Source organism: Vidua chalybeata, chromosome 19 (genome assembly GCF_026979565.1).
Source record: "Vidua chalybeata isolate OUT-0048 chromosome 19, bVidCha1 merged haplotype, whole genome shotgun sequence".
Lineage (NCBI taxonomy): Eukaryota > Metazoa > Chordata > Aves > Passeriformes > Viduidae > Vidua > Vidua chalybeata.
The window spans coordinates 10,459,243-10,474,692 of NC_071548.1; the positions used below are offsets into that span (position 1 = coordinate 10,459,243).

Sequence of the window (15,450 nt, forward strand, 5' to 3'; positions counted from 1 at the left end):
AATGTTTTTTGAAAGAGTGCTGTCCTTGGCTGTTTAGAGCCACAAACCTGAAAAATCAACATAAATGTTATGTTTGATCAACAGAGAAATGTAGGGAAAGTACAAGAATATGAAGCAAGTGTTCCTTTGTGCAATTTCCCAGTGACTGAAGGGTGACATAATGACAAGACAGGGAAATATTTCTTGATTTTGCACTCAAGTAGAAATTGCAGCTCCTCTGAAGCAATGAATCTCAGTAACTTAACTAGCTGGGAATAAAGTTTGGAGCAGCAGCCTGGTAAAATTCCTCCTTCTGTGAACATATCTGAAGTACATCCTTCTTTTGTGTTTCCCAGGCTTTTAGCCAGGCCATCTCCTATATCCCCTCTAGTTCTCTGCCACCTCATGGTCTGACATTGAGATTTCCTTACTGAGAATCTCTTATACCCTCCCTGCCCCTTATGCTGTTAGTCCCTCTCCTGAACCACTTCTTGCTTCATCAGTTGCTCAACTAAAAGTTTTTAAGTACAAAGTTTGGAGTTTTAAAGTCCAACAAAGCTGGTAACTCCATCATTTCAGAAAGTGGGCCCTTTTCTGCCGGCTATTCTGGTTCCTCGCAGAACTTTGCCATTCTCCCCAAGGATACACATTCCCTGCAAGCACACGCGCTCGAAATCTGCCACAGCTGTTCAGCCAAGGTGCTTCCTGCCTCTTCATGTTCTGAGCATGCTGCTACCACGAGGCCGGAAGGAAATTGTTATTTTTCGGCAAGGGGAAAACTCCACCCAGCCATGAGAGATACTGATACTTTATTTACAACTTCATGAGTGAAAAGGTGCTTTCTCAGAGCTCTTATGCCTGTGTTTGTCTCGATTACGTGGTGGTGTTGGGTAATGGTTGCACTCGATGTCGGAGGACTTTCCATCTGAATTGCGTCTGTGATTCCGAAGCTGTGCGCAGTGGGCTCCGCAGCCAAGGCGCTCTGGGCGGTGGCGGCGTTGCAGGCACCGAGGCCGGAGCGAGAGGAGTGGCACCGTCCCTGCCAGCCTCATCCCGGTGCCGCACCGTGTCCCTCGGGCACAGCCGCGGGCCCGGCTGCTGCTGCCCAGGGGCGGCGAGGGCCGGCCGGGGCCTGGCGGTCGATGGTGCTCTCAGGCCGGGCCACGGGCCCAGCTCCGAAGGTTCGGGGGTCCCGGGGAGTACGAGGCGGGCGGCGGAGGCGGCGGGGCCGCCGTGAGGGCTCGCCCGGAGTCCGCGCCCTGCCCTTGGCCAGCGGCGGCGGCCCCCGGCTTCCCGCACCCTCCGCCGGCTCCTCCCTGTTGCACTGGAAGCGTGAGGAGAGCTCCCTGTCCCCTTCCCTCCGCGCCCCTCACAGCAGCTGAGGGTTTCCTCCTGCTCTCCACCCATCTGGGCCCAGGCCCTCAGGGCTGTTGGAGGGTCCCGCTCGGCTTGGGCTCCCACAGAGCGGTTGGCTCAGTGTTAGCGCTTTCTTCACTCCTTGCGTCTTAATTACCTCTGGTGCTTCACCCTGTGCTGCCGTTCCCAAAGGGGCACGATTTGGGTCGGGGTTGTGCGTGAGGAGACGGGCTGTTCTGTTGGCTGCTGTTAAGGGTGAGCGATGGCAGCAGCAGAATTAGCTGTAGCTCTGCGGATTTGCCTTCTGAAGTGAAAGCCTGTTTGTTTGTTGTTAAACCTGTGATTCATCAAGGGAAAAAATGGAGACGCTCGGGAGCATATGGGGTAGCAGTTTCGTGAGCAATCAGAGCTGCTACTGCATTCTTTAAAAATGTTTCATAGGTGATGGCTGCCGCCTCTGAGGCTGCAAACTCTGAGGGGAAACAGCTTCCTAATAAGACAGAAACTATGATCTGGAAGCCCAGAAAAGGTAGGACAAAACAAAGGAGGTCGTGAATATTGAAACTTGTGCACTACTTGAGAAATCTACTCAAAAACCTTTTGGTGATGCATGGGAAATGCCTCTTTACTTACTACACTAAATTATTTCCATGTAGCTATTTTGTGTATGCCTAGGTACATGAGTAATTAATCAATATGACTTTTTTTTTTAAACAAGAACTTTTTTATTTTTAATACCTACAGGTGAATGTGATGAAACACACATGTGAAGCAGCTCTGTAGTGATACTACATATCGAGGAAACTGCATGTATTACAATAAGAGTAGTAGTCACAAAGTGCATTTTTGTACCTCTCTGAAAGCTTAATTGTTCTTGTTTAATTTCTGAGTGTATCTGTTGGTGCTTTCTACTGGTTTTAGAATGTTTCCTGCAGAATATTCCAAATGTTCCTGATGGCAAGTCTGAAGAAAGTGAATCTGCTTCAACCTCCCCCAATGAAGGTGATGTCAGTGGCTCTATTGATGAGGGCTGGTACAATATATATGCTGATCTGGATATGTGGGATAGTGAAGTTTCCAATGTACCTGAGTCTTCAGGGCAGCAAGATGCATCTGAGCATGAGGTGGAGGACTGGGATAAAGAATTGGAGGAGTCTACATGTGGTCCTTATGGTGAGTACACATTTACTTGTGCTTCATTTGAGTTTTGGATAGTTGGAGGTAGGTGCTTTGCAGGAGAATGTGTTTAAGTAACTCCATGTTCTATTTTGGGAAGCAATTTTTTGTTATGTTGACCTCCTGGATGTGTAATGAACAATTTTGTTGTCAAATACAGGATTTAAAGGTGGTGTTGTGGAGTTCACATGAAACTCTTGCTTGAGCAATTGAATTCCTAGGGAGTGGCATGGTAAGGAGGTGAATTCCATGTTTGTGTTGAGTTTTTCTGGTGAAGCAAGTTTTCAGTGGTGTATCTTTGTTATTCTGAAGCAGAAGAGAAGGGTGCACGGTGTGCAGGAACTAACTTTTTTTGTGTAAAAATTCTTCAAGAAAATTCAAGACTTCATTATAACGTCTCTCTAGAGCACGGAGTTGTTTGGAACAGTGCTTAGTCTCTGATTATGGTTTGTTGCGTTTACTGTAGCTTTCTGAGTGGGATTTTGTTTTTTTTTTGTTTGTTTGTTTGACTCTGGTTTTGTTGAAGCTTGATCCTCCTAAATGCACATGATCAGTCCCATGGACAAAAGTGGCAACGAATAGGAGGAGTGTCACTTACACCTTTAGAGTTGAATTATTCTTCCAGTTTGTAACTTGTTGACTCACATGTTAAAGAGTCTCAACCTTCCATTGGCCAGGCTGGTTCTTAGCACAGAATGGGTGGATGGAGTTTAGCCAGCAGTGACTGATAACCTGCTGTGTCTTTGTTGATGCAGAATAGCACCATTTCCATTTTCTTCTCATTAATGTGTATCTTTTTGTAATTAATATAATTTTCTTTGCTTTTTACGTTCATTTTAATCTCATAATTAAAATAAACTTTTGTATTTAAATTCCATTGTTTAGAAATGGAAGAAAGTGAGAAAGATTTTCAGCCTTTCTAAAAAACCATTCTGATTTTAAAATGGAAATACAGTATTGGTTTGTCACAGTGGGTAATCTGAGAAAAAGATTGCTCCCTTTTTGGAGGTTTTCCCTCTCTTCCATTCTAAGCTTTCATTTTAATCTCTTATATGCTTAAATTTATGGAATGTTTTAAATTTTGTCCTGGAACTGTTCCTCTTTTTCCCTTTTATTTAACTTGCTCATCCCACCTGTAGCTCTTTAAATCCTCACAAACTAAGGCAGCTGTGTTTATTGGATTCAGGTCGTTCTGAAGGATACTAAATACAAGCATCTGAATTGTTAACTGCTACAAATACAAAAATGTGCTTGGTTGGTCACTTCATGGCTTTTTAAGTGTCTTAAGCTCTTGCTGTGATGGCTGACATGTGGGATATTGTGTTGGGTCCTCTGCTCCTCCATGCTCTGGGCTTTTTCTTTGCTCAGCGTCTGCTGGCTAGAAATCTTTATGCTTCTGTTAAAACACTTTGCCCTATTTTTGTGCTAGATTGCCTAAATACAGGCCCATTAGGCTTAATTCTAGCCCAGTGGAAATGTTGTTCCAAGACAGCTTTTACAGGACCCCACCTTCCCATTCTGTCCAGTGACCCAGTTCTTAGAGGGTTTGGAGGACTCCTCATTGGGACGGTGTTGTGAAAACAGCAGGAAGGGGGAAGGCAAATAAAATTGATAGTTTCATGAGCCTTTTATTCCCAGGGAAGATGTGAAAGAACTGTATGCCTTGTAAGAGAAGGTGCCAGACATTCTAAGTATATATCAGTGAGCTTTCTGGAAAACTGTTTTGTTTGTGTGGCATGAACCTTCCTTAAAATGAAGACATTGCCAAATTCAGTTTTCTGTTTGCCTTTTTTTAAGGTCTAATTCATGAGTGCTGTCAGATCAAAGTAAAATAGTGACTTGGAAGATGCCATAGACCTCCACAATAACCTGCTACACTTTTCCACTACTTTCCTGAGTATGTCTCATGGTTTAAACTTTTTATTTTATCTTCTTTAGATGCTGACGATCTCTCCTGTGGAAGCTTTGAGGAAAATAATCTTTTCGGCTCATACGTATGGAAGGAGGATTGGTTTTACAACCCAGGCTGTCACCACACCCCTTGCTTTGTGTTTCCACCACGAGTTAGAACATTTGAGAAGGGCCAGTTTGATGATGCTGATGAATGAGGCTGAGTCTGGTCAGAAATAAGTTTGGCTTCTGTGTTGGATTATGTTCTTCAGCGACTGAGCTGTGCCAAATCCCTTGGCTTTTTTGCAGAGCTGGGCCTGAGGCCAGAAATGCGACACCATCTCCAGAGTTTTGCTTAGGCTGTTTCTGAGCTGTTCATAAACTGCCCACCCTTGCCCTGGAGACAAGAGTGCAGGTGCTGAGTGTAAGGAGTCCGTGCATTTCTGGAGGTTTTGTTTGTATTATATAGACCTATGTTGCTAATTAATTGCTTGAGGAGAAGTATTTAATTTCTAAACTTCAGCTTGTTTGCCAGGCTTCTGTCAGCTTTGACATGCTGATCCCTGTGTTTTGTGCAACTTTTAGTTTTCTTTTCATTTGATGCTGTCAGATTGGTTTAGATAGCTTTAAAAACTCTCCCTCCTTCAAGCTTGTCTGTTGTATTTCCGTATGGTTCTAAAGTCCATTTTTGATTCTTATATTGGTGTTTAATAAAATCACCTGTGGCAAATACAGAGCAAGTTGTTTTGTGTTTATTTTTATGTATTTCAGCAGAAAGGAATTACAAATACATGATACACATTTTGCAAATACACGTGTTAATATACTGGGGGGCTTAAGGCTGCCTCCCAACAAAGATTTCTCCACATCAGAACTTCTTGTGTATGGGCATATTCCCCTAGAGTCCCACAGTTGTCTTTATTACATTCTCATGCAACATCAGATGTGCAATGACAAAGAAAATATTTCTGCTTATATATATATATATATATATTGCAGTGTATCAATTCAGTGTCCTGCAGACAGTAGTGAGTTAAGGTTCCTGATGCTGTTCTGCTGTTTGTGTTATGGCAAATGAGGAGATGGGAACACAAAATACCTCCACAGAGTCCCCAAGAAAATAGGTGAAACTAGAGCCATATCCTTGTCACCTTTGCTCTGGAGTTAAAGGAAGTGTTCTCAAATGAAGTATATAAGTGGATTGGGTGACTGGTCACCTGAGTAACAATAACTTTTGATGTGCTCATGTTTCATTAAGCACTTTAATCTCAAAAACATTGTCATGGCTTTGTGTTTAGACACTCACTGAACTGAAGCACTGTACAATTTTTTTTTTGTTTTGTTTTGTTTTTTGTTTTTTAAATCATCCAGTGTATGAGACCAAAATAATTAATGCACTAGTTTAGAAGGAAGAAGTGAATGACACAATGATATTTCCTTAATATTTTCCTAGAGAGTACAGGAGAACAAGAGCTTGTGAGACAAGAGCTTTTCTTTGGGTACCTTTCAATTCCTGGTTATGTTTTGGTACCTAGCAGTCAAAGCGGAGTGGAAGCATAATGTTGAGGTTGTAAAAAAGAGGGCCTGGTCTTTTATTCCCAAATGATGGAGTGATCTAGGGATTAATATTTCCATCAAAACTTCCTCAGTTATGCCAATAACTGTCTCATCATCTCAAGTGAAAAAGTTGATTTGCAATTATAAGTGCAGTATTCATAACGATAAATTGAGTGCAGATTACTGTTGAAGTAACTTTACACCAGTAAATTGTAAAAATTCTTCTGAAAACTCCCTGGTCCTTTTGTGAGCCTGTTTATTCTGTGCAGGCCTGGCTGTGGATGACAAGCCCAATGCTTCCCTGCAGAGGGCAGCAAAAAATTGTCTGCCCCGCTCGGTGTGCGCTCAGCAGTGGGAGCTCTCCGGGCTGGATTTCTAACGCTGATAGCAATTTAGATCAGAGTTCTGCATAGCCCTCTTGTTCCCCAGTGAGGCTGATTCATGGCCCTGATTAGTTTCTCATTTTTTTTTATTTCACTCCGAAGTTATACTTACTGGACTGAAAAATTTCTCCCATGGCTGAGTGAAGAACATCACTTAACTTCAGGCTTAATATATATATATTTTTTTTTACTATGCTTGTGGGAGATATCCCACCATATTCAATAAAGATGAAACTAATAGAATTCTGTGGAAGCAAACCCATCTTCTGTAGAATTGTTTTATAAGGATAACCAAAAAGTCTTTATAACACTGATTAGGATGATTTTTCTTCCTGTACAGTTCCGAAATTCCATCATTCCTGAATCTTCAAGCCATTTTCTAAGCACTTTATAAATCATGGTGTTTTTTTACCCTCTATATTTAATTGCAATTAGTCTTGTCTGTCTCAATGGTCTTATTATTTGAGGAGAATTTGTACTGAATGGCTGCCTTGCTAAGCTGTTTGTATTTTAAATGACTGCAAACTTTAAAGATTTGTTTTCAGATTCCATTTAAAGTTAAAACTGACACCACCCCCTCCAGCTTTGGAAAACCAGGACTTTGCAGCAGAGGTGCACTGTTCTCTTCAGGGATGTTGGCAAATACAACTTTGTTCAATCTAGCCCTGCTTGTTAGGGCAGGGGCTTGAAATAAAGCTTGATCTGAGCACTCTCAAACTTCAGGGGGATTAGAAAACCAGATGCAGGCTTCTCAAAAAGCATCTGCCTGGAAGGATTTGAAACCAAGCTCATGGATTCCAGTGTTTCTGCACTACAGAATGTTTCAAATTCCATTGTAAGTCTTGCACCAAGCCTGTTTTGTGTTGACACAAGCATGTCATTCTAGGCAGGACTACTTGCAATTAAAAACAACAGAAGGTAACACATGAGCCAACAGTTCACCCCAACAGTCAACCCTTCAGCCTGCTCAAATTATTAGAGGGAACAGAGTGCCTGTCACAGGATCAAGATCATAAATCTTGGATGAACACAAGAAACACATTGGCAGTACATCAGCTGGAAAACTAGAACTGTCAAAGATTGCTCAGTTAAATACTCATACATCTGTAATAAGATTTCCCCTTTCTATACCAATAGTGTAAGATACCATTTAAATAACCGAGTCCCTGCTACAGGTTAATAGGTTTGCTGGGTTTATGTTGTGGGGGTGGCTTAGGAGTGTGGCATAATATGGTGGCTCATGAGAACAGGGCACAGCTTTGAAGCTGCCCTTGCTTTTCTTCTCATTACCTCACTTTGTAGGTAAAGGTAATGACACCAGGCAGTAAAGTACTTCAGATTTGCTGAGGAAGAGGTTTTTCTCTAAACAGTGAGGTGCTAAGAAATGAAAACAAAACAGAGTTTTGCATTTTCTTTGAACAGCCAGCAAAGAAATGAAAACTTGTTTTGGGTGCATCTGTTGTTTCCTTTGAGACCTACAGGGAATGATTTGCAAGAGGAAATAATTGTAGGAAATGTGTTCATATTTCCTGTTGATAAGGTAGAGCACTTAATTCATACATCAGATTGAGACAGTGTTTCTTGCTTTTATATAACCACAAAATCCAGCCCATTTCAGTGTCTTTTAAAGATACTGCTGCTTCACTTGTTTTGTCCCATTTTTTAACTGGTCTGCTTTCACTTTTAAACTGAGAGAACGCTTCCACTGTTTTGGGGACTATGAATAATTTCTCAAACGAATGGAAAAATGCTGATGTCAGCAGCTCATCCTGACCATCTGTTGCTTCCAAGGACACCAGTGTAAATCCCTTTGTAACAAAGGTCATTTTGTGAAGCTGGGTAAGTCTCTGTAGGCACAGGGAAGGAACTTGTGATACTTTACCCTCTGTGGTTCTGTGTTACAAACAGAGACATCAGAAGCTTGAGTATTAGAGGATAAATTAGTGGTGGAGTTGTTAGTCCTGGAGTACCAGCTGCTCATAGCATAGCTTCCTCGCTTGGCAGGAGAAACTGGAACCTGCTAAAAAAAGCAGCCAAGCACACAGTCCCAATAATTGGGTTTAGTGATGAAACCACTTCCTTTAAACATTTAGAGTAGATCTTCAGCTGGTGCAAACTTTGGCAGCTCATTACCCAGGCAGAACCTCTGTCCCTGTATGTGCCCCTATGCAGTGCCTGTATCATCTCCCACTGAAAGCTCACGTTCAGTGTTTCATTACTGCTGTGTTTCATTATTGCTCTGTTCTTAATACAGTGGGCTTTCTTTATGTTACTTTTAGCTCTACTGACCTTTACTGAGCAAAACCTGTTAATGTGGTTCAATGACTGCATTTATTTCATAGCAGGTTGTATCAGGTAGGGTTTTTTCCACATTGATGATAGCTAATTTCAGGACATGTAGATGAAAGCAGCCTTGGAAAATTTATTTCTGTGATTCAGCAAGTCTTGATTCTTTGGCCTGAATTATTTTAATCAAATGTTTTCTGATCTACCTGCAACTTCTGCATTTAAGACCTGGAAACTCTTTTCATTGTATGATGCAGGAGTTTAAGAGTGAGTTATATACATAAATTTTATGTATTTGTGAGCCTGAGATCTCAGTGTATTGTTTTATTTCCCTCAAAGGGAAATAGTGCTCAGTCCTCTTTGAGCTATTGGTCCTTAATAAGACTTACATTGAGCAACACATTTTCTGTGACATCTGGGGTAGCAGAGGATGCCAAGTTCTTGTGCTGCTTTGCAATTTTCATCAGTGCAGCTACTGTGGACTCCTATTCCAACATTTAACAAGTTATTTAGTATTTCTACATCTACCTCAGGAACTACTCCAAAACATTCCTGTTCTCATTGAGGAATTCCTTCATTTGCTTAACACATTCTGGAAAATATGAAAATTATTTTACCTCAGATAAAGTAATATAATTTCACTTGTAATCTTCATCCAGACACCAGAGTAAATATGCCTCATTGTAATATAGTTCTGGCTGGCTGCAGTTGATTGGGAATTGTGTAACTCCCTGTCCCATGTTACATGCCCAAATTTTTCTGGGGAAGTAAATAGCTGTGACTGTGAGATTAAAAACAGGACCTATACCCCACAGCAGACAGTACAATCTCCTACTATGCAACTGGAGATCCAGATAGCAAGGAAAGTCTTCTAGCTGAGCAGGTCTTCACGGTGCTTCTGACAATAGTATGGTAGAATTAGAATAGCAAGGCCAGAGGAGAAACTGATCGTTCCACCAGAAGCATGGGCAACAAATCAAAATAATTCAGTACAGGAATCTCAATTGCTGCATTCTCCTTAGAGAAGAACACATAAGGGAAGTTTTCAAATTCTCTTTCAACTGTAGTTAACTCCTTGAATCACAAACTGAAGCAAGACAAGTAATCTGAAATGAATGCACCAAGGTGGAGTGTGCAAATAGCACATGCTGAGTCAGCAATCATCGTTTTGTCTACTGTCCCTGCTGGATTTGCTGGAATACCAGAGCCCCCCTCTGTTATCAGTGTTATTTTTATCAGTACCTTCAATTCCATGTTCTTCAAACATGCCATTATTTTCCAGGTCTGAAACACCTTTTACCTTCTGTTTTGTTTAATTGAAGCTTATCTGCATCATTCAGGCTTGATTTGTTTGATTGGGCCTCCAACTCTGCAGCTTGCCAGACGTCTGGTCTTTTTAGTGGGATTGGTCAGACAATATCAAGATGGGTAAATATTTCTCAGGCTGAGACTGCCTGTCTGCTAGATAAGAACTACATTTAGTTCTATTATCTGCACTTGTGTTAGTAAGTGGATTAGGTTTAATTTGGTCCTTTGGAGAGAAGCAGGCAAACTGTTCTTCAGACAGATCTGGGGTCTGGTGTAAGGACAGGCTTTGTGATGTGGTCTGTAACGTGCCTTGTAGCCCTGTAGGAATACTTTGTGTGGCTGGTTCCTGACAGCAATTTGGAACTCTAATGATTGTGCTTCTAATTATGTACAGAGGTGAATTCTCAGATGAAAGAATGGGGAGTTGCATCATCTGTCCCATTAAGTGCAGCAGGGTTTCTGTTGTGCGTGGGACTAAATGCCTAAAACTGGCACCTCATGGTTGCAGCAAGGGGAAGGGTTTCTCAGGAAGGGTTTCTTAGGCTGTACAAGGCACCTTCCATCCCTCCACAGCATGCAACTCTGATTAAAGGATGTGTTAACTTCTTAAACGAGCCATGTCTTTGTGACGGGTTACATTATTGTCATGTACCTTTAATGTCATTTTTCTCCCCCCTCCAAAAAGGGGGTAGCTGTGAGCATTTGTCCAGTCTGTAGCTGGATGACTGATGAGTGTTAGAGGACTAGGGAAACTGGTAACACCCAGCCTTTGTGATCCTGACTGCCTCCAAACAAAAGGGCAAAGTTCAGTGTCATGCTAATGGACTTAACTGTTCCATGATTGAGACTCCAGGTATTTGGGAAATGGCCTCTTTTGCTACACATCCTGTCAAGTTTGGGTTAGTTATTCCCATTCAGTTTACCTAGGTATTGGATATTGCTAAGGCTTTAATGCCAGCTTCCACTACAGTTCAGTCCTCCAGGCTTGGCAGTAGGATTTCTCTGGTTTCAGGGCTTATCTCTATGGTTTATGTTTCACTTTCTGCTTGAATTTTTAATTTTGGAAGGATTCTTTCAATTTTTTTTTAATGCAATTTTGTACCTATTGTCTGCTTCTGCCTGGGGTTAAATTTAGTTTTTGTTCTTGCCTGAAGTACAAAGACCCAGCAACTGGTGCCAGGTAAAGGAAAGAAAAATGTTCTCTGTTATGGTGTAACAACTCGAGGACTGTTATCAGCAGTGAGTGTGGGAGGAGGCTGCAATGAGGCAAATATGGGAGAACACAGAGGGTGCAGTAACTGCTCATTTGTACAATGGGAGTGTGCTTCAAGTTTCATGTGATTGCTTCCTCTTTAATTGAGGCCTTGCCTGATTGAGCTGGGAGTTTTCCCTTCTCTAGTTCAGAGTGATGTGTGTCTTTTTTTTCTCTTTATTTGCTGTTTTACCTTAGACATGACACTGATGTGAGAGGAATATTTATTTTTAGCGCTTCTTCCCGTGATTAATCCGTGCAGGTTCTGCTTGACGGTTCAATGCTATTTTAATGATGTAGGCAACAGCTGTTTTCTCCATGTCTTATCAAATATCCTCCATGTTCTAACATAACATATTAACAAAGAAGTTTCTTTATTTTTGGCTAGTCTGAATTTCCATCCAAGGGATCTCATTGCACCTTTTCATGGGGACTGCAGTCTAGGAATAGGTACTTGTGGCTGGATAGGTAGGTTCTGCTTTAAACAAGTAAGTATGATTGAGGATTTAATATCCATTTTATATGGATTCTGTTGTTACACTTAGGATGGCAGGGCTAATATTTTTAACAGCTCAGTAGTTTTAACTGTTGTCTTGTTGCTTTGGTAAAATAATGAGTATACCAATCTGCTTTGCCATCAGATGCTGTAGGGATTATTTAATTAGACTAATTTCTGTTTTCATTAACACTTCTATTAACTGTGTTTTAATGGTACTGTTTACAGATTCTTATTTTGGGATTTTTTTTCTACATATTTTTTCTCATCCTTTTTGTTGCCTGTTTACTATCACAAAATTGATACTGTAGCAATTGTCTACTTTTACAGGAGGTCTCCCAGTGATATCTGACAAAATGTGGTACCTGCACTACTGGCAGTGGTGTCCTCTCATCTCCATGGTCCCTCCCAAAGCAGAGCAGCCTGAACTAGAACTCTACTAGAAAACTAGGACAAAATCCTGTGAATTATGGCAGTGTTGGCATATCTTGAGAGACCAGAACTGTGATAATGGCACATATCCCAAATTCCTTATGACTTCACGTTTTCTGTGCTGATTTTAAGATCTGTCAGAGATATAGTTTTCAGTGGAGAATGTCACCTTTAAGAGTTATCATAATTATGCCAATAAAGTTCTAGATTTGTGAAATAGTTGCTTGCTTTCAAGCTTTTTACAGTCAGCAGTATACAACAGAGGAATGCAGTTTATTCTTAGGCCTGGAAACTTATTCTACTACCTAAGTGCTTCATCAAATTTACTTATAGTACATAGCATGTTTTTCTTGCTTAGCAGTCTTATCTTCAGCAGTGAATTTAAGAAAGCCTTTTGCAGGTGGATCTCATTCTGATATAACATTCAACCATAGCTCAGTGCCAGGTTTATTCATTAACTTTCTATCCATAGAGTTGCATACTTTTAAAGTAACTTGGATATTTAACAGGATTTGGAAGACAAAGTATTTCAGCTACTCTTAACAACTTATGATTTAGTCACTACAGAACATTGCCTGCTCTGTCTTCTAAAAAATTGAACATTGGCAAACATTTCACTTGGTTTTTTAAAAATGAAATTGTCAAGGACAATGACAGCAGAAATAGAAATCACGTAGCAATTTTTTTTTTTTTGTCAAGGCTGATACAATAATTATATGTGGAAGAGAACGATGTTGTAAAGCACCTGAGAGGCCACTGCTAGTAAATGTGAATAACTTCATGTATTGAAAAGGATGGGTATGCTGGAAAAAATGGTTTGAATGCCAGTCTGCAATTTGACAAATTAAATGAAAATGTATATTGAAAATTACAGTGTTGCTACGGTTACCAAAGCTTTCCTGGTTCCAAGATTGCAGTGCATTTCATTTCAAAGAAGAATCCCTTTCACCCCACTTCTTTAAGTATAAACAAATAAAACTTTCAGAAGTGCTTTTCATTTACATGCATTAATTAATGAAACTTGTTGCCACAGAGAATCAGAACCCCAGAAATATAGCTGTTTCCAAAACATATACTTTTATTTCACAGCATCTTTGAATTAAATCTCATCCAATTGTATTCTCTGGTTCTGAACTGTGGAGCAGAAATGACCGTCCTTTGGCTAGGAGGACACTGAGACTCTCAGCAAGCATAAAAAAAAACCAAAAAAGAGTGTGCATAAAACTCTTAACAAATGCTATTTTGGGTGTCCTGTGTGTGTTTCTATGAGTGGCTGATGTCCAGTTGTTCTTCAAATTGGTTTTGCAGTTTTGAATATTTTTGCTGTAACATACTTCTTTGAGTAGTAAATGAGAAAGGTTAAGGAGGAATGACTTTTATGGTCAAGCTCTGCCATTTTTGTTCCATTAAGGCTTGTTTCCTCTGAAGCTGCAGGTGCTGCCACCATGTCATTGTGGCCAATTAATGAGTTTTTGGAAAATACAACCTGTTACTTGTAATGTGGAGAGATGATCATAAGCCTTGTGGTGAGATCCTGTTAGACAACACCTGTGCAGCTTTCCTTGCAGAACTCAGTAAATGGTATTATTAAATAATATTAGCAAGGTTGTAAAAACAATACAGAGTGAAGTAGAGGAAATAAAATCAAGGAATTTTTGCTCTATTGTCCTGGAATCTGCCCCTCACCAACAGCACATCTGCCCAACAAAGGTCAAAGATCAAGTGCTTCTGACACTGCTTACTTCTGTCAGGGATTGTTCCCTTTTTCTAGAGCACAAAAGAGCCTGTGTTGAGGCGTTTCCCATTGTGCCCTCTATGGTTATAATGTAAAGTTCACTCCCCTCTTGTGGCCATACATTTTCTGCATATTATCAAACAGTTTTTATCATGTGGAGCTTCTGCTTATGGTTTTAACGTGTACATTAGTGTCTGTCTAAATAAGTATGGAGGAGAACAACATGCTGAATTAAGTCTCTTTGCTTTAGAGCTGCAAGGCTTTGTCCCTCAGGAAAACAATCTGTCAGGAGACATGAAAGCATTCAGTTGTCTGCTGTGTGTGTGCACATCTGGCCAAGGCAAGGCATTCCTGGTGACACTATTTCCCATTCCCGTCCTTGCTGCCCTCTCAGATGTGGCTGATTCAGCTGGAGGAGAGTGCAGTGATGCCTTTCACCCTGCTGCATCTACAGAGGAGGAGAAGGGTGAGGGTCTCTAATGTAGCACTCATGGCCTGATTAATTGTTGACTTGAGCAAGCTCTAGGAGTGCCTGAAATGAAGGTGAAAACCAAGAGATGAAGTAACACCAACTGTGACTGCTGGTGCAGCTCTGACATGTACATAAAATCTTCTAGTCCTTATATCAAACTTGGTTATTTCAGGGTGGTTACTGTACCAATCTTCCCAAGGTTTATTAGTTGAATGTAAGGTACTTGTTTTACAAGTTGATGTAAGATACTTTTACAAGTTGAAGGATAGTTCTTTGCTATCCTTAGGTCCATCTGCTCTGTAAGAGTTGGATTTGTGTGTTCTTGAGTTGGAGTAAGAAAAACCCATATAATTTTGTACACAGAGAGGAAAGGGATTAAATTTTGAAATTACCACAGTAGCCATATCCTCTTTTTCACATTAAATGAATCAGGAACTGCTTATTTAAATTCTACAAACAATTTTGTAAATCACCAAAAGCCCTCACAGATCTGCAACATGCACTCTAGATAGATTCTTGTGAAAACAAAATGCTTCCCATAATATGCACCTTTACAAGAACATACTTGCATCCATTCAGGGCATATTTCTGAAAGAGCTTGTTCACCAATACCAGTGTGTTCAAAAGTTCAATTTTCTGGCACTTTTCAATCTGCTCCCTGAATACATTCTGAGGGTTGGAAACATCATGTGGTTTGTATAAATAAAAACACCAAATTGCCTGGGGTGCATCTGTGCCCCTTGCTGTGCAGGCTGGTTGGTTCTCTGCCATCAGCCTGACATTTTCAATCAAGTTTTTAATGGACTCCTGGGGCTCCCCCAGTTTCTGTTCAAGCAGAATTTGGCACCAGTCTCCCCAAGACCATAGCAATGAAAAGCTTTATTTTAGCTTTTGATTGTACAGAAATTTAGTGACAGTAGGAAAGAAATAAACTGGTTGGATGAGTGCCAGAATAGCAGGAAAGTGCTGTCTTTAGAAAAAATTCATAACCTACATTTTATTTTGTCAAATTAGGAAGTGCAAAGTATAGGGCAACCATAGATCAAACTTCTCTGTAATCTTTTCCAGATTTTGACAGATCGACAGTTTTAATTAAGAGTGTTTTGTTTAATTCATTTTGCCTTTACA

At 40.7% G+C, this 15,450-nt stretch overlaps 1 protein-coding gene across 4 annotated transcripts; it reads left to right on the forward strand.

The window, feature by feature from the left end:
* The first annotated feature begins 503 nt into the window (after nucleotides 1-503).
* Nucleotides 504-5,137, forward strand: COPRS (coordinator of PRMT5 and differentiation stimulator). 4 transcript variants are annotated; one of them, XM_053960764.1, is made up of 4 exons: nucleotides 504-814; nucleotides 1,777-1,864; nucleotides 2,257-2,508; nucleotides 4,450-5,137. In XM_053960764.1, the coding sequence occupies exons 1-4, from the start codon at nucleotides 803-805 to the stop codon at nucleotides 4,617-4,619; spliced, it is 522 nt and encodes a 173-aa protein (XP_053816739.1). In that variant the 5' UTR covers nucleotides 504-802; the 3' UTR covers nucleotides 4,620-5,137. The 4 variants fall into 4 exon arrangements, with proteins under 4 accessions (XP_053816739.1, XP_053816738.1, XP_053816740.1 ...); XM_053960763.1 differs by lacking the exon at nucleotides 504-814 and adding an exon at nucleotides 845-1,160; XM_053960765.1 differs by lacking the exon at nucleotides 504-814 and adding an exon at nucleotides 1,319-1,590.
* Nucleotides 5,138-15,450: the final 10,313 nt, after the last annotated feature.

Excerpts from the sequence above, each read along its gene's own strand:
- COPRS (XM_053960763.1), top strand. The coding sequence starts at position 1,122 with ATGGTGCTCTCAGGCCGGGCCACGGGCCCAGCTCCGAAG. Across the intron at positions 1,161-1,776 it reads CCACGGGCCCAGCTCCGAAG|GTGATGGCTGCCGCCTCTGA; the intron begins GTTCGGGGGTCC and ends AATGTTTCATAG. Across the intron at positions 1,865-2,256 it reads GATCTGGAAGCCCAGAAAAG|AATGTTTCCTGCAGAATATT; the intron begins GTAGGACAAAAC and ends TACTGGTTTTAG.